Below are 19,749 nucleotides of genomic sequence, written 5' to 3' on the forward strand. Positions count from 1 at the left end.
CCATGCTGCCCAACTAAAACTAGAAATAAACTAGAAACTGAATAATCATCAAAAACAATCTCCCTTATATCATGAATTGACTTTCTAACAAGTAAATAACCTACATTTCATTTCAACTTATGAAAAATAAATTTACTAATACTACTTTTATGTTTTTAATGTTTTATTACTGGGATTTTTGAAATTACAATTTTACTGGCAACAATTCCACTGCTAAAAATGTTTTTAAAAACCAGTATAATGTACTGTCAGATTTCCATTACTGGAATCTATACTATTTAGGTTTAAAGCCCAACTTCAGCACCTACTGTGTGGGATACTTGAGCAAGTTTCTTAATCTCTCTAAATCTCAAGCTTCTACAGCTATAAAATACTGGTCCTGCAGTATTTACCTTACAGAGCGGTTCTGAGAACTAAATGAGATAAGGCAAGTATAGTACTTGGCATAATATTTAACTATTAATAATCACTGATCTGCATTCAAAGGAGATGAGAGCAACATTGATAAATGAAAATTTCAGATAAAAAAAACTTCACTGAGGTTGTTCATTCAGCTGATATTTGTTACTGCATTAAATTTCATTCCAAAAAGAATTTAGAGCAACTGAAGAATACATCTAGTGTAATAAAACAATTTAAAAATAGATGTACAAAGCAGGAAAAATGAAAATAAAGGTAGGAAAATAAATTGGAGTCAAGATAGTACCTATTTATAAATACAGATCATACAAATTTCTATACAGCTTCTACAGATAGGTTTATCTCCAAACATGTGGCTCTGTTTTCCAGAAGCCTCAACAAAAGGAAACACACAATCAGGTTGCAAACAAGATTTGGCCCGTGAGGTCATGGTTTGCTGATCCCTGGCCTATGTAATGAAGAAATGTCCCACCCTAAATGTCAAGAGTTGAGAAGACCAGTGGAACGTATAAAAGTTATCCCTACAGAAGTATATTATCAAGATTTTCCCGACTTTTTCTTAAGATGCAGGCTGAATGTATAACTTTATCAAGAAAAAGTTCAATAAGAACAAGTCTATGACACACTAAAAAAAGTATATTTCACATATTATATAGCTTTCTTCCATTTCAAGCATAAACTATAGAAAACTCAGATATATGTATCAATGTACTAAGTGGGAACCAAGGTGCTAAACACAATGCTCCCTTTTTACTAGCTTACAGTCTTATCCTTGAAGACTTCATTTCTCTTAACTGAATTCTTGAATAGGAATTATGTGGCAGAGTCTGGAGGTTCTATTCTCTGTGAAGCTGCTGGAGTATATATCCTCTAGGCAGGGCCATGTAATTTCAGCCAGGCCGGTGATCTTGCTGGCCTATTCTTAAAATTCAGGAAGTTAACTGATAGCACTATTTGATAGCTACCCCGCTAATGTATGAGGATAAAGCCCACAGAGTAACTGCAGGAAGACTCATAATTTTTCTTAGAAAACTGTTTTAAGTCTACTCTCAAACACAAAAAGATAACAGAAGTCCTAAAGTTTTCCTTTTTAAATAATTTACTGAGGTGAAATTCACAGAACATAAAATCAACCATTTTACAGTGAACAACTCGGTGGTATTTAATATAATGTACCACTACCACCTCTATCCAGTTACAAAACATTTCTATTATTACTTCAAAGTAAAACTCCTTACCTATTAAGCAGTTTTTTCCCCCATTCCCTTCCCCAACCCCTGTGTTCTGTAGAGACAGATTTATCTATTCTGAATATTTCATGTAAATGGAATCATACAATATGTGATTTTGTGTGTCGAGTTGCTTTTGCTTAGCATAATGTTATGGAGGTTCATGCGTGTAGAATGTATCAGTACTTTATTTCTTTTTATGGCTGAGTAATATCACATTGCATGTGCATATCACAATGTGTTTATCCACTGGTAAGTTATTTTGGCTGTTTCTACCTTTTGGCTATTGTGAATAATGCGGTCACAAACATGAGTGTGCATATACTTATTTGAATACTTGTTTTCTGTTCTTTTGGGAATACACCCAGGAGTGCTGTAACAGGCTCAAAGGCAATTCTATGTTTAACTTTTTGAGGAATAGCCAAACTGTTTTTCATAGTGCTGAATCATTTTGTATTCCCACTAGCAATATACAAGAGGTTCCAATTTCTCTACATCTTTACCAACACGTTTTTCCTTTTTTATTATAGCCACCCTAGAGCATTTCATTATGGTTTTGATTTGCATTTCCCTAATGACTAATGATGTTGAGCATGTTTTCATGTGTCTTAATCATCTGTGTTATATCTTCTTTGGAGAAATGTCTATTCAAGTCCTTTGCCCATTTTTAACTGGGTGTTTTTTTTCTTGTTGAGTTCTATGATATATATTCTGGATACTAGATCCTTATCAGATATATGATTTGCAAATATCTTCTCCCATAGTCCTAAAGTTTTAAACTAGTTTCAATTTTCTCTTAAAGCATAAGTCCCTTTTTCAAGTATACCTTTGTTTGTCATTTGTATTTTTATGTACTGAACTCCAATCTGATATATAAAAGATAAAAATGAAGCTGCTCTAATAGAAGTGGAGAAATCTGGAGCCCTGACCACTTGGTGTCTCTGTAGCAAATTCCAGAATACTTGTGCAAATGAAACACAAAACATACGTCTTCTATCGCACTGAGTAATTGTGCACAAATTTTGTGTCCAAACACAGTGGCACACAGTCTGAAAGACACTGTCCTGCACCATTAAGGCTTGGTCATGCTATTAAAATATTTGAGACCCTGAGGCACGCGTACCAGGGAGGACTATTAATGCCAACCTATTCCAAATCTGTATGAGACCTACTAATAAGACACAGGTACTCCAGATGTACCCGCTTCTCTGCCATTTCAAAATAAAATCTGAAATAAAGATCTTGAATCAAACATTAAATCATCACAAGCAGCAGCAGAGATTCAAGTTATTTATTTAGTGAGAGTCTACTGTATCATTATAAACATCATTTAGAGAAAAATAATGCAGGATCAACAACAGTTTTAAAAAGCACATATTTATAGTTGGAGTGAGTACAATTTGTACTGTGCTATCATCATCTGTACAGTTGGTCCCATAACATATCCAATGTCACTGATTTACCAAGAGATGATCATTAGGATTGGCTGCCATATATGGCTATAGAAAAGAAAGGTATCTAACCTAGGAAGTCTTGGTGACAACACAAATATGCAAAAATCAATTAAGTTAACTAGTCTCCACGTGTAGGAAAAATAGTACCTTCGATAATAACTGAGAAATTTGAAAAAAAACACCTCATAAATCTTTACAGTAAAACAAAACCTAAAACAAAAAGTCCAAATTAAACTAAATTTTCAGAATTTCAAGTGTGTACTACTGGCCATGGTATGGCAACCAGAAAACACAAAGAACTATCAAAGTAGACCTGGTCACTGTTAACCGTGACAGGACTATTTTGCTTATCCATTTCTCATATAATAATCTTATTCCTGCATCTGAAAATATTTCAAACTCATGATTAAAACATATTTCCTTAAAAACAGCTTTTTGAAAATGTTTTTTACCTCTTCTTCCTCAATTTCAGAAGTGTTAAGTTCATGTTTTTGACAGTAAGGACCCTCTTTCCAAGCTTCAGTATCACCACAGTCACAGAAACCTCCACCTCCTGATGTTGTCATCTTGAAAAAAAATTGTAAAGTATCTTGTTAATAAGTATTTACCGAGGGCTATCAGATTACATTATCAAGTGCTAAGGAAACAACATTGCTAAAGTGTTTAATTTCTTTGGAGGGATACAATTAAATAAAATGCCAAACTTCTCAATGGTTTAAAGCTTATTTTAAATAAGCCTATAAGCTAATTTAAGTGATTTCACAATAAAATAAGCTACTTTGTAGTGAACTCATAAAATACAGAAAATTTAAAGTGGTAAAATATGTCCACCTACATGACTTCCTTAATTAGGAAAATCACAAGGGTTTTTGGACAGGGTTTTGGCTACATTAGTATAAAGTTGGCATCTATGCTGCCAGGTTACAGTGCTATACCAGATTCAAGAGTTATAAAGATTCCTATAGCTGCTGTCAGGTGGAATTGTCTAATAAGAGTGCCTCATTTGCATTAGAGAAGCTAACAAAAACTATAGAAATAGTTTATTTTTCTTTTCTAACACTCCACAGATAGCATCCTTTGAAAAAGAAGGAAGTTCTGGAAATACAAAAGTGGACTGACTGCCTGGTCATAACTTTTTACCACCTGCGGGGTTCAAGAATTATTCTTACTTCCTTAAGATATAGAAATGATTCAAGGAATCTGGCAAGACAGAACCTGTTATTTAATAATTGGCAGATTGGAAATTCAGCTTTAAAAAAAAATACTGTGAGAATTTAGGAAGGATATAAATTTTAGATGAGCCCTATTATATTCTGCCCAAAGAAACTATTTGTGTGATATATCACACAAATTAACGCAAACCCCAAATGAGTTATTCCCAGGGGCTGCAAAGATATATGTCAAGGAACATGGTGTAAGCAGGCACCCCACCCTGCCCCATAGCTTTTATGCTTGTTCTCATTCCCAAAGATAGGGAGACCAGATTGAAGGAAACTGGGATTCACCTACTGATTTATGAAAACAAAGAGAACACAAAAATACAAGGAGTTCAAATTTGTAGTTGCTTTTTAGTTCATTATTATCAACACTCAGGTACCATGAATAAAAACAAACAGGAGGAAAAGTCCTAAATCAACAGTACTCCTGAAATAATAACAAGATGGCACTATTCCTTCTCTACCATTTTACTTGGGATTAGGGTGAAAAAATTCCCTAAATTTTCAATGTTCATGGGTCTGTTTTTAATTTCTAGTAGAGGAATCAAGACAGGCTTAGCAATAATCTGCTTTTGTCTGTATCCCTGACTTAAAAGCAAACATAACCTGATTTTTGGAAAAGTATTGACTGCATTATAAGCAGTAAAAAATAATAAAATTGGCAGGTCTTATGTTCTGGAGTTGAGCCCTCTTCTACCCTAGCGTAGATACCTCTTTAATATTAAGAAATGACAAATCTTTTGTAGAAGATGACCAATAGATAGAATATTTCTTACATGTATATCCTGTCACTTTTCCTTACTTGTCTCACACATCCTCCTTTCGGATCCTCCCTCTCATACTTTTAACTCTCACCTTTATCCTCTGATTTTTGATAACCCTCTTCATAAACCTAGAATTATGAAGATAATAAACATTAAAAAATAGCAAAACAAACTAGTTGAAAACCAACAGGGAGGAGCTGATATCTGTGTTGTCTTTCTTAAATTATGTGTTTCAAAAGTTCTGAATTCATAGTTCATTTCTACATGGCCATCATATGCTTAAAAACGTTTAAGTAACACATTTCTTAAACTACTCTCCTGTTTTAGTGTTAAATCTTGGAATTTTAAAAAGACAGAAAAGGCATCTGGTATAAAATTCAATACTGGGTATGGTTATTAGCTGGATATTACTAACCCTGTATCGATGGTCTCTGTGAATACTTCCCAAAAAGCACTCCATGCATAAAACGCAAGTTGGATCAACTGCACAGTCTCTGTAAAGTTAAAAGGAAAAAAAAAAAATCAGAGTGTCAGAAAATAACTGTATATTTCACAACATATTTAAAATTGGAATCCATCCTAGAAGAGTCATTAATAGTGAAATACCTTGGTGTGAAAAGAAAGAAAATATTATTCCTAAAGGTCCGGCAGAGCTCTGATAAATGACGTCAGCTTAACAACCTGCTTCTCATACTGGATGTGTACCGGGGAGTCTGACAGCACAGGTTACTTCTAAGAACAGTAATGTTTCCCCAAGATTTGGGGAAATCACATTTGATACTAAAGCACACAGATGTATAGGTTATAGATTTAAAATTTTATGAATTCTTAAGATATACCTTGAGATGTCAAATAACTTCCTCCAAACAGGTGTTTTGGACCAAGAGTTTTTTCAAAGTGGTATGTATATACCCTGCCCCAGAAAGGCAAGATGTCTAAGATGCAAGAAAATATTAGAATGTGTATTTCTATTTAAATTTTAACTAACTTAAAAGGGAAATTAAACATTCTAAGTGTTCAATATATAGAATGACACGTCTCCTCACTTGGTCTGGTTGTCTGATGGTCACACAACACATAAGGTTAATAAGATGTCCTGACAGAAGAGGAATAATTCCACAAGGTGGGTGGGTTGACAGTATCCTCAGTCATTCCACTTGCTTTCATCATATTGCCAGTTAGCTACATTTACAGATAGATCATATCTTAAGAGAATCTATGTTAAGTCCATGATATGAAGATGGGGAGTCATGAAAATCTTTAAATTTCCCTTATCTTTGTTCCTGTATCCTCACAGACAACTACTCTAATGTGTTTATCTTGTGACCTTTTATTTGTATGTTTTTGCAAAATGTTTTTGAGTGCATGTATTTTTAATGTATGCAAATCTTACTGTGTTATATATCAAATTCTATTCTTTACTTTTTCACTCTGTAATGTGATCCATTCATTTTGTATGTGTCCATCTGATCCCTGCTTCTAACAGCTACAGTGTATGCCATGGTGTATATCCAAAACATTGTATCTCTCTACTATCCTGTGCTGGACACCTGGATTGACTCCAGTGCCTGTCTACCACAAATGATGCTGCAGGGAACATCCCTGCAAGTATTCTCTTATGGATCCGTGTAAGACTTTCTTTGGCATATAACGCAAGAGCAGAATTGCTGAGTCATGTACATGTACAGCTCTTATTCTGAGTGCCATGCTGCTGTCCGGAGTGGCTACATATTCCCCACCACTGCGTGAGGGTTTTTATAGCCCTGAATCTTCATCACCACTTGGTTTTACCTGGTTTTCTAATATGTTGCCAGCCTGACGAATATAGAATAACATGTCTTAATTTGCATTTCCCTGATTGCTAATATGTTTGAGCAACTCATCATAAACTTATTGCTTTGGGGGCTTCCTTTTCTATAAATTACCTGTTTATCCTTTGCCCATTTTTCTGCTGGGATTGCTTTATCTTACTTATAATTTAGTGGATATCTTGCTGTATAATCTAGAGAATATTAACCACTTGGCAATATTAAACATTGCAAATATTGTCTCCCATTTGTCACTTGTATATTATTTTTGCCCATTGGGTCCTTTGTTAAAACGAATTCCCTATTTTGACACAATTAAATTTACACACACACACACACACACACACACACACACACACACACACACACTGGTTTGTCTTTTGAGGTTTTAAGACTGTTTCCCCAACCCAGATTACAAAATAAATGTCATTGTCTTCTTTCAGTTTTATCTTCTACATTTAAGTGTTTAATTCATCTGCATCCACCTTTGTATCTGATATAGAATAGAGATCATCTTATTTCCCCATATATAATAAGCTACTTTTTTTTAATTCTAACACCATCTACTGAACAATCTAACTTTTACCTATTGATTGTGGTGTAACTTTTGTTAAGTTCCCACATATCCTTGGGTCTATTTTTAAGCTCTCTAATATGTCTGAGTGATCTATTTGTTTGTTCTTATACCATACCACACCATATTTCTACAGCTTTGTAGTTTGTCTTAATATTTGGTAGAGTAACTTCCTCCCTTTATTCTTTTTTTAAGGTTTACGCATTTATACATGAACTCTTATTCTTCCACACATCATTTAGGATAAGTTTATAAAGTTCCAGCTAAATAAAATATTCAGCTAAAATTTTCACAGAGATTACTTGGAAGTTATTGATAAACTTCAGGAGTAATAACATCCTTATGAGTAAATTGTCATGTCCATGATTATTTCTTATGTCTTCTATTGAAGTTTTAGAGTTTTTTTTCATATGAGTCCTTTGTATTCAAGATAATTACAATCTGCAGAAAATGACAATTTTATCTCTTTCTTTACAATATTTATACCTTTTATTTTTCTTCCCTTATACTGTTGGCAAGGATCTCCAGTAATATGATAAACAGTAGTAGTAATAGTAGGCATCTATGTCTTACTTTACATATTAAACCTATCTAAAGGTTTTTCATTAAGTATTATGTTCACTGTAGGTTTACTAAGAAAGAACCAAGCATCCATGCATCGTAGCAGCACAGGTGCCTCTTCGGCTCTCGCTTTGGACCTCTGCTCAAAATGGACCCCAACTGCTCCTGTCCCACTGGTAAGGACCCCAGCTCTGGCCTCTGGATGCCCCTTTCCTAGCAGCAAGACAGTGTCCCTGGGGTGCAGAAGGGAGTATTTTGAGCTTAAGAGGAAGTAGACTCCTGTAGACAGCAGGTCCTGTACTTTCTCCCTGGCCAAGCGCCTTTATCCCCAGTCTAAGCATTTCCAGCCTCCCAGTGGCTCCTGTTTCCAAGCACTAGAGACCCGAGAGGCTCAAGGCTGTTTCTGATCCACACCATCCAGGTGTCAAGGGGCTGCTGGACCTGGCCATGGCGCTCTGTCCAGGCCTCTACATTGCCTGTGCTAGGTGGGAGGCAGGGGACATTGCCTCTTCTGGGCTCAAGACATAAGGTCCTGGCCCCCAGCCCCAGCATTCCTGAACTGGGTCTGAAGCCTGGGACCATCCCTGTGGGGTAAATACAAGGAGTGCCCTGCCTGCTCCAGCAGGAGGACAGATAAGATAGGGTTAGGCTTGCAGCTGTAAGAAAAAAAAAAAAAGAACCAAGCATTTATCTTGCCTTTCCTATATAAACTGTATCAGGGTAATCAAAGGCTTGATGAAGGATTATGTTTCTTTTAATACTAAATTAATAAGCTAATAAACAAAGAAATGATAAGTTAGAGAATATCACCATTTTGCTACCCTCTAATAAAATAATGATTTAGGCAACAAACAATCCCAATTCCCCGCCAAAAAATAAAAAATAAAAATAAAAGAATTTATATGATAAACAATTATTGAAATTTATAAAATGCTTTTCTGAATCAAATCAGAAAAACATTTTTCTTCTCTCAACTATTAAAATGGTGAATTACATTAATAATTATTTTAAAGATGAACTATCTATCAAATTCCACTTGCTCATGATGCATCACTGTTTTAGTACATTCTTAGATTCAGAAAGCCAGCATTTTATTTAGGATCCTTTTTTACCTAATAGAAAAGGTCGTCGAAAAAGTCACGATGCATGTTTGCAACAGATGGCGCTAGTTTATTTTTGGAAGTACTAGAGTCATTCCCATCTATGTTATTGCTATGTCATTTGACAGCTGAGAGTTCTAGCTTCATTCTAAAAAAAAAATTGAGGGATTTGGTTGAGTTTTGGAGATTTTACAAGTTGAAGATGGAAGACCAAACTGTACATTTTTGCCATATTTTACTGTTTTACTTCCATAAAGGGAAGAATGCGTGGCAAGCTTGTGAAAAGTTGCGTAAAGTTTGCAGTGACAATGTTCGACAAGAACGTCAGTGCCAACGATGGTTCACGAAATTCCGTGCTGGTGATTTTGATCTCAATGACGCTCCTCAGTCCGGGAGGCCCACCGAGGTTGATGATGACAAAATGAAGGCATTGATCGAGTCAAACCCGCATTACACGACACGAGAGATTACAGAAACATTGAACATCCATCATTCAAGTATTCACAACCTCCTGAAGAAGCTGAGATACATAATCAAGCTCAATATTTGGGTTCCGCATGAACTCAAAGAAGTTCATTTGACGGTGCGTATAAACATCTGCAATATGTTCATTAAACATGAGGAAAATTATCCTTTTTTGAAGCAACTGATAACTGGTGATGAGAAGTGGATTGTTTACAACAATGTGGTGCACAAACGGTCTTGGTCCCGACGTGATGATTCGCCTCAAACAACATCAAAAGCAGACATTCATCAGAGGAAGGTTATGCTCTCAATGCGGTGGCATTTTAAAGGTGTCATGTTTTTCAAGCTCCTACCAAAGAACCAAACCATCAATTCGAATGTGAACTGTCGGCAATTGGACAGTTTGAACGAATCCATCATCCAGAAATGTCCAGAGCTCATTAATTGTAAAGGAGTTGTGTTCCATTGTGACAAGGCGAGACCACACACAAGTTTGATCACCCGTCAAAAACTATTAGAGTTTGGATGGGATGTGTTGCCACACCCACCATACTCGCCTGACCTTACGCCGTCAGACTTCCACTTGCTTCGCTCTCTTCAAAACTCCTCGTGTGGTATAACATTCAGTTCAGATGAGGCTGTAAATCAGCACCTTGTTTTGTTTTTTGCAAATAAAGACAGGTCCTTCTATCTTCATTTTATGTAGCAACTTGTGTAAAGAAGGAATTATTCCTTCACAATTTGGTAGATCTCACCTATACATTCATCCAGGTATGGGGTTTGGGGAGGGAAGAGCTTTGATTACCATTGCAATGTTTTTCATACTGTATTCAAGTTGCCTATCATTTTTTCTATGAATTTATCCACTTTTTTCCATTTTTTTTAGCATTTAGCTGTTCATAAGTCTCATATTTCAGAGCTTGCCAAACTTTCTTGGTTCATGGCATCTTTAGTGTCTCAGTTTTTTGTTTGTTTTTTTCAGGGAACCCCTAGACCAAAATAAATGCTTAACCATTCTGTTTATCAAAATTAGGCTCAAATAACTTAATACCTGTTGGGCACGGCAATTTCTCAGATCTCAGAATCAGACTGTACACTGCCACCCTCATGTCCTATTCCACAAAGTACAGATTTTCCCTGCTATCCAAAAGTACAGTGCGTAAGCCAAGTAAGTAAGCACCCTGCTTTAGTGGTGTAAAGCAAAGAAGCAATTACCATTGATTTACGTGTAAAAAAGTTTTTAGTGTTTGTAGATTCAAAAAATAACCTACCAGCTCATGCCAACAGCACTAACACCTAAAATAACACTAACATCCGGTAAAAAAAAAGTGCCATGCTCACTACTAGAGGTGCATGCTCTCTCTAGTGGCTCATTGCAAAACACCAAACATGATTTCCACTTTTTGCCTTTTGTCATAAAGTACGAAAATCCTCTCTGGGGGCCAGCCGATGGCACATTGGTTAAGAGTTGGGTTGGGACACCAGCTCTGAGCAGCAGGGTCCCGGTTCGGATCCCACATGCGGGCCAGTGATGCTGTGCCCTCTACAGCTAAGATGCTGAACAACAGCTTGACCTGGAGCTGGGATAAAGTGAGTCATCGGCAATAGCGTAGGCTGCAGTGGGGCTGGTGGGCAGCGGGCGTAATCTTTTGTGAGCTGCCGTGAGCCACCTGTCCAATGGTCGGCAAGCGACTGACTCACCCAGGAAGAGTGCAATGATAATACCAACATGGGCCAGTGAAGCGATAGCCTCCACAACTAAACTGAAGAACAAAAGGACAGCAACTTGTCTGTTCACCTTCCTGGATTCCCCAATAAAATCTTAAAAAAAAAAAAATCCTCTCTGGATTTCTTTCAGTTAGAGAAAACAGGTAGTAATGCAGGTCTTTTATAACGCAGAGTGGCATAATGCAAACTTTCGAAAAGCAAGCCAGGGATGCCTGCATTTGCTTTTTCATTACAGCAATACAGAGGACCAGCTTTGCAAGACATGACATTTAAAAGGAATGCAGTGAGTGTACTTCTCAATTTTCATTTCACATTTTGTGTATTTGCGTCTTCTCTTTTTTTCAATCTTGCCAGAAAATTGCTTTAATAATTTGAAAGACTCAATACCTCAACTTTTCACTTTTGTTTCATTTTCTGACCATTTTCTTTTCTTTTTTTCCCCTGAGTGTTCTCAATTGTTCATTTTCTAACTTCTTGAACTGAAAGTTTATTTTATTTTTTATCTTTGAAATTTTGCTTATACAGAAGTTACAAAAACAGTAGAATTCCTTTATGCCCTTACACCTAACGTGAACCACAGCACAAGGAAATAAATATTGGCACAATATTATTAACCATAGGCATTATTCAAGTCATCAGTTTTCCCATCAAGGTCCTATTTTCTCTTCCAGGATCCAACATAAGATCCCATATTGCATTAGATGTCATGTTTCCTGAGTCTCCTCCAATCTGTGCCAGCTCCTTAGTCCTTTCTTGACTTTCATGACCATACTCTTTTGAAGAGTTCTGGTCAGTTATTTTGTAGATGTCCCACAATTTGGGTTTGTTTGACATTTTCATTATTAGGTTGTTATGCATTTGCTGAGTGCTTCTCAGAACATCATGGGGGCACATGATGTTGATTTGATGTGTCTTATTACTAGTGACTAATTTTGCTCACTTTGCTAAGATGCTGTTTGCCAGATTTCTCAGCTGTGAAGTTGCTACTGTTCCTTTTGTAATGAATGACCTTTGGAGAGATACTTTGTGACTATGCAAATATCCTCCTACTTCTCCTCAAACTTTCACCCACTAGTTATACAGCATTTACCAGTGGATCTTACCTACAATTGTCACTGTTCTTTGCCTAATGGTGATTTTCTGGAATTCCTTTTTTTTTAAAGATTTTTATTGGGGAATTGGGGGATGGGAACAGTGCTGGGGAATTGGGGTAAGGGGAACAGACAGGTTGCTGTCGTTTTGTTCTTCAGTCTAGTTGTGGAGGACGTTGCTAACTGGCCCAAGTTGGCACCATCATTGTGCTCTTCCCGGGCGAGGCAGATCAGTCACCGGCTTCTGGACAGCCGCTCACGCTGCCTGCCGGCTACACACAGTAGCCCACGGCAACCCACTGCCACAGGGGCTGCAGCCTATGCTGTCGCCGGCGACTCACGGCAGCCCAGCTCCAGGTTGAGCTGTTGTTCAGCATCTTAGCTGTAGAGGGCAGTGTCACTGGCCCTCATATGTGGGATCCGNGAGGGCAGTGTCACTGGCCCTCATATGTGGGATCCGAACCGGGGTCCTCTGGCATCCCAAGCCAGTTCTTAACCACCGCGCCACTTGATTGCCCCCCCCCTTTTTTTTTAGCTGAGCCATCCTGCCACCTGTTGGCAGCTCAGCGGCTGCTTAGCTTGGGCCGGGATTCGAACCACTGCTGCTCAGAGCTCAAACTCTTGAGTGAGCTCTTAACCAACTGAGCCACTCAGCCGGCCCTTCCCTTATTCCTTTTTAATTAATAATTGAAACTCCTCAGTATGGAAAACCTACTGAAAATATCCCTTCTCCATTTGTTTGTTTATTCAAATACCTGGTATATCAGCATGAACTCATGGATATTTTATTCTATGGGTTATAATTTAATATTACTGTTATTTATGTTATTGCTCAAACTGTTTCAGCTGTGGCCACCGGGAGCTCGAGGTTGGCTTCTGTGTCCTGTCAACATGCCCCCTCCTTTCTGAGCTCTTTCTTATCTTCTAGCAACACAAGATGTTTCAGCCTTATTTTTTATGTTCCCTGTCCCAGCCTTGGAATCAATCGTTTCTCCATGGAGCTCTGACTCCCTTTAATGGACAGTGGTATTAGAAACCAATATCTGGGTACCAGGTATGCTCACTACTATGGGAGTTTCACTGTTCCTAGGCTCCTTCAGCAGACAGAGCTAGGAAATGTATGCATTAATTGGCAAATATTTTAAAAGTATGTTTCCTTTAAATACTCCTTTAGCTATGTCCCCCAGATTTCAACATGTAATGTTTTTATCATTTAGTTTCTAAATTTTCTTACTGATTTTCTTTCACTTAATGTTAGCAATGTTAGTTTCCAAACATAAAATTTAGTTAACCTACTCTTGTTATTTGATCGCAATTTTATTGCTTAAATGTAGTGGGAGAACAATCTGTACGGCTCTGAGCCTCGAGAATTAACTGTTTCTTTTAATGCCAAATATACAAATCACTTTAAAAAACTGAGGTGTAAGTCACATATTATGTACCATTTTATACCTAAAGTATACAACTCAGTGGTTCTTAGTATATCTACAAGGTTGTGCAACCATAGCCAACCAGAACATTTGGAGAAATGTCTATTCAAATCCTTTGTCCATTTTTTAAATGGGCTGTCTTTTGGTGTCCCACATGTTTTCTATCATAAATTCTATTCATCAGATATGAAAAACTTTCTTTTGTATCATACTTTTTGCCTGCTATATATTTCACCAGTTTTTATTCCTATTTTTAGTGACTTTCTGTTTTAATACTTTCCCTCTCATAGATAACATTTTTGGATTTTTAAAAATCAATCTGAGAGCCACTGTCGTGTATTTTTATATAATTATAAGGAAAAGCAAAGCCACGGCTTTGTCTTCCAAGGAGTCCATTGGTTCACAGAAAAGACAAATGTGTACAGTTATAGCACTGGTTGTCAACAGCCATGCTAAAGTTACGTTGGGTTGGCAAAAGCACTCAAAGATACCTGAGATACTGAGGCTTTGTCAAAGCAGTCATTTCCAAACTTACTTGATCATGCATCCTCTTTATAAAATGTTTAGTGCATGCACTATCTATCTATATGTAAATATATACATATTATATTTATTAAATTATATTACACGCTGCTGTACTAAAGTCTCTTAATTATACTACTGTGTAACTGGAATCCCAAGAGTGGAAACATGAGGCAGAATATACATTTGAAGAAATAACAACCTAAACTTTCCAAGTTTGGTTAAGACATCAACCCACAGATCCATGAAACTCAAGGAACCCCAGGGGTATAAATACAGAGAACATACAGCTAGGCATGTCACAGTTAACCTGCCCCAATCCAACGATAAAAATCGTGAAGGCAGCTAGAGAAAACCAATAGATTTCCTACACGTGAACACAGATATGCTAGTGAAAGCTGACATCATTAGAAACAACAGAGGTCAGAAGACACTGGAACAAGATCTGTAAAACGTTGAAAAGGAAAAAAAAAGGATCAACCCAGAATTCTACATACAAGAAAATATTCTTTAAAAAAATGAGAGCAACTTCGTTTCCAGTCCTGCATGTAAGAAGTATGGAGGTTGCCATTCTGTCCTAACAACAAATTTAAAAGCTGAACAAACTGAAAAATCAACGACTCTCCTGAGATCTGCAAGAGAAGTGAGGTCACAGGGCAAACTGCTACCTCCCGAACTGGAGAGACCAACAGGTGAATACAGACTCACAACTTATGACACAGGAAACCCACAAGCACAAACCTACAAAGAAGCCAGTGCTGAGACAGGGAAACCTGAACTATAACTGACGAATTGCTGGAGGCTCAGTGTGGACAAGTTTGAGAGATTAAAAACTCCAGGGAGACCCATTCATTGGGATCCCCACACTTTGGTGAGTTTTATTTCCTAGAGTCCCGCTAGGTTCTTTCTCACAGTGAATATCAGAGAAAAATCATCTCATGCTTCTAGCAGGGAAAGAGGAAAAGGAACCGTTTTGAAATATGCCAGAACATTTTGTTCTTAACAAAGTTGGCTATGAGAGGAAACTATTTGTAATCACAGCCTAACCTGCTGGGGTTTTATCAGAGTCTAACTGACCTGGAAAACGGAAATACCCAGCTTCAGCCCACTGTAGCCATTCTGTCCTAACTATCAGGTAGTCGAAGTGGGGAAGTGGGCAAGAGGGGTTGGGGAAGGGGTTTACTAAGAAACACTTGTGAAGTTCACAGTCCACTAGAAGACTGCAACCTAATCACAGAACTAGAAAATGCGTGACGGGACCCCATTACTAAAGGCCTATTTACAGGAATTCCTTTTACCCAGTGTAAGAGTATCATATGTTTAGCTATCAAGAAAAAATTGTAAGACATACCAAAAGGCAAAAAATACAGTTTGAAGAGATAGAGAGGCATGAAAACCAGACTCAGACATAGCAGAAATGTTGTAATTATCAGGCATGGAATTTAAAACAACTATGATTAATACGCTAAGGCCGCTAATGGATATAGTAGACAGCATGCAAAAACAGATGGATGATGTAAGCAGAGATGTAAGATGGAAATTCCTAAGAAAGAACCACAAAGAAATGCTAGAGATCAAAACCACTGCAACAAAAATGAAGACTGCCTTTGATGGGCTTATTAATAGACTGGACATGGCTGAGCAAAGAATTTCTACGCTTGCAACTATAACTATCTCAATGGAAAGCTCTACGACTGAAAAGCAAACAGAAAAAAGACTGGAAGAGAAACAGAACAGAATATCCATGAACTGTGGGGCAACTACAAAATGTGTAATATACTTGTAATGGGACTACCAAAAAAAGAAAGGAAGAGAGAAAGGAACAGAAGAAATATTTTAAAAGTAATTACTGAGAATTTCCCCAAATTAAAGACACCAAATCACAGATCCAGGAAGCTTGGGGAACAACAAGTGGGATAAATGCAAAAAACCCCCCAAAACTATACCTACCCATGGCATATCTTTTTCAAACTACACAAAATCAAAAGTAAAGGAAAAAAAAAATCCTGAAAGAAGCCAGAGGAGAAAAACACCTTATCTATAGAGAAGAAAAGGTAAAAACTAATCTGACTTCTCAGAAACCATGCAAGCAAGAGGAGAGTGAAATACTTAAAGTATTGAAAGAAAAAAACCCTCCAAACTAGAATTCTGTTCCTCCAAAATTATCCCTCAAAAGTAAAGGAGACAAACAAAAAGTACAGGCAAACAAGTCAAGACAAACAAAAAACAAAAGGAGAAAGAAAAAAAAAATTTTCTTGAACAAAGTGAACTTTGATTAGTTGTAAATACTATATATTGCAAATTCTAGGGCAACCACTGGGGAAAAAAGTATAACTGATATGTTATGAAAGGAGTGGCTATATTAAAATCTGATAAAACAGACCATGAAACAAGGACTATTACCAGACTTAATAAAAGATGTTGACATTTCATAATGATAAAAAGGTCAACACATCAGGAAGTAATAGTAATTTAATTTAATTATCTAGGTATGTGGCTAATAAAACAGCTTATAGATACATGAAACATAAACTGATAGAATTAAAAGAAGTGAACAAATCATATCTGAAGATTTTAATAGCCCTCTCAGTAACTGACAGAGCTAGTCACAAAAATCAGTAAGTATACAGAAGAACTGAATGGCACTCAACTACCTTGTCCTAATCTATACTCAGAGAGAGTATTACATCCAACAACTGAAGAACAGACCTTTTCAAGTTCATATGGAATGTTTACGACTGATCATGTTGCTGAGTCATAAAACAAATCTCAATAAATTTCAAGACTGAAACCTTATAGAACATTTAATTGTGTTAGAAATCAGTTACAATATGACATCTAGGAAAGCCCCAAATATTTGGAAATTAAACAATGTAAATAACACATGGATTAAAGAATAAAATATAAGCATATTAAATCTAAAATAAGTAGAACAACAACAAAAGCAGAAATCAATAAAACAAAATAGATAAAAGAAAAATTAACAAAGCCAAAAACTGATTCTTTGAAAAGATTAAAACTGATTAAAGAGAGAAAACATGAATTGCTAACATCAAAAACGAAAGAAAGAGGGGACATCACTATAGATACCAGAGACATCAATAGCATAAGAAAATATCATGTACAACTTTATGTCAATAAAGTTGACATTATACAATGAAACATTTCTTGAAAATTAAGTTACCCAAATTGATACAAGATAAAAATAATATTCTGAATAACTCTAATAAGTATCAAAGGAATTTAATTTATTATCAAAAACTTCCTCCAAAGAAAACACCAGGTCTTGATGGTTTGTTTTACTGGCAAATTCTACCAAGCATTTAAGGAAGAAATCATACCAAATTTATACAAATTCTTCAGAAAATATAGGAAACAGGAATACTTCCCAACTCATTTCAGAAGGTCAGCAAAACTGATACCAAAACCAGACAAGTAAATTATAAGAAAATGACAGAATGGTATATTTCATGGAATACAGACACAAAAATCCTTTACACAACATTAGCAAATTGAATCCAGGAAAAAAAAAAATATATATATATGTGTATATATGTGTGTGTGTGTATATATATATATATATATATATATATATATATATAGGGTTTATCTTAGTAATGAAAAACATTTGAAGAATTAATCAATGCAATCACTAAAGGAATAAAAAAGGAAAACGATGATAATTTTAATAGATGCAATAAAAGGACCTGACATCATTCAATAGTCATTTATAATAAAATATAAAAAAACTCAACAAACTAGGAATAGAAGGGAACTTCCTCAATGATAAAGGATATGAATAAGAAAATGATGCCTAATGTTATACTTAATAGTGAAAGACCGAACGCCACCCGCCTAAAAAACTGGGAAAAAGGCAAAGATATCCCACTTTCACCAGTGCAGTAAGGCACAAAAAAGAAATAAAAGGCTAAAAGACTGAAAAGGAAAAAGTAAAATTGCCCATTCAGAGAAGACATGATTATGTAAAAATCCCAAGGAAGGAAAAAAACAAAACAAAAACTACTTAGAACTAAGTGACTTTAACAAGGTCACAGGATACAGTTGAATATCAGAAACCAACTGTATTTCTGTATACTCACAGGAAAAAAATGGAAACTAAAACTAAGAAAAATACCATCATAAAATACTTAGGAATAAATATAACAAAAGGTATGCACAACCTCTACATTAAAAACTGTAGGACACTGCTAAAAGAGATTAAAGAAGAAAACCTCCATAAATGGAGAGATATGAGTATAAGAAAGATGTTTATGGATTAGAAAACTCAATATTGTTATAATGTCAATTCTCCCCAAACTGATTTATAGATTCAATGCAATCCAAATCATAATCTAAGCAGTCTTTCTTAAAAATAAAAGCTAAGAAACTAATTCTAAAATTTATAAATGCAAAGTACCGGAAATATATAAAAAAGGAACAAAAATGGAAGATTTATACTAATCAATTCAGGGCTTACTATAAAGGTACAGTTATCAAGATGACATGGTTATTAGCATAAGAATAGCCATATCGATAAAAGTAATAGATTAGAGTGTTCTGAAACAGACCCACACTTACACCGTCAAATGGTTTTTGATAAGGTACCAAAAACAATTCATTGGGAAAAGGAACAATGATGCTGGAACAACTGGAAATCCACATGTAATAAACAAAGATCAACCCCACACTTCAAGCCACATAAAATATTAGTTTGAGATGGATTATAGACCCAGGTATAAAATCTAAAACTGGGAGAAGGCAGACATTCTTTAAACATCGGAAACAATCATCACAACACAAAAGAAAGAAACTGGTAAATTGAACTTCATCAAAATTAAAAACTTCTGTCATTAAAAGGCACCATACAGGCAGGCCACAGGCTAGGAGAAAATATTCACAAAAATGCCTGACAATGGGATCAAATATATGGTGATGGAAGAAGAACTGACTCTGGGTGGTGAACACAATGTAATATATACACAATGTAATATATAGATGATGTATTACAGAATTGTACACCTGGAACCTATGTAACTTTACTAATCACTGTCACCCAATAAACTTCAATTAAAAAAAAAAAGTTTGACAAAGTACCAGTATCCAGAATATATAAAGAACTTCAAAACTCAATAGTAAAGGGCCAGCCGAGTGGCGCGATGGTTAAGAGCTCGCTTGGGATGCCGGAGGGCCCCGGTTCGGATCCCACATATGAGGGCCGGTGACGCTGCCCTCCACAGCTGAGATGCTGGATGGCAGCTCAACCTGGAGCTGGGCTGCCGTGGGTCGCCGGCGATGGCGTGGGCTGCAGTCCCTGTGGCAGTGGATTGCCATGGGCTACCGTGTGTAGCAGGCAGCCAGCGTGAGCGGCCAGCAGCCGCAGTGAGCG

The 19,749-nt window shown here is 36.4% G+C and overlaps 1 protein-coding gene across 7 annotated transcripts in view; it reads right to left on the reverse strand.

Moving 5' to 3' along the window:
- The window catches only part of UBR2 (ubiquitin protein ligase E3 component n-recognin 2), a 126,003-nt gene that overhangs the window by 88,634 nt on the left and 17,620 nt on the right, over positions 1 to 19,749 (reverse strand). For 6 of the 7 annotated variants that reach the window (XM_019642728.1, XM_019642727.1, XM_019642726.1 and 3 more), the window contains exons 3-4: positions 5,500 to 5,578; positions 3,556 to 3,669 (exon numbers count right to left, since the gene is read on the reverse strand). In XM_019642728.1, the coding sequence (XP_019498273.1) occupies positions 3,556 to 3,669; positions 5,500 to 5,578 (193 nt within the window). Of the gene's footprint in view, positions 1 to 3,555; positions 3,670 to 5,096; positions 5,213 to 5,499; positions 5,585 to 19,749 lie in introns of those variants that run through there. The other variant, XM_019642729.1, reaches the window with a different exon arrangement.

This window comes from Hipposideros armiger, unplaced genomic scaffold (genome assembly GCF_001890085.2).
Source record: "Hipposideros armiger isolate ML-2016 unplaced genomic scaffold, ASM189008v1 scaffold_72, whole genome shotgun sequence".
NCBI lineage: Eukaryota > Metazoa > Chordata > Mammalia > Chiroptera > Hipposideridae > Hipposideros > Hipposideros armiger.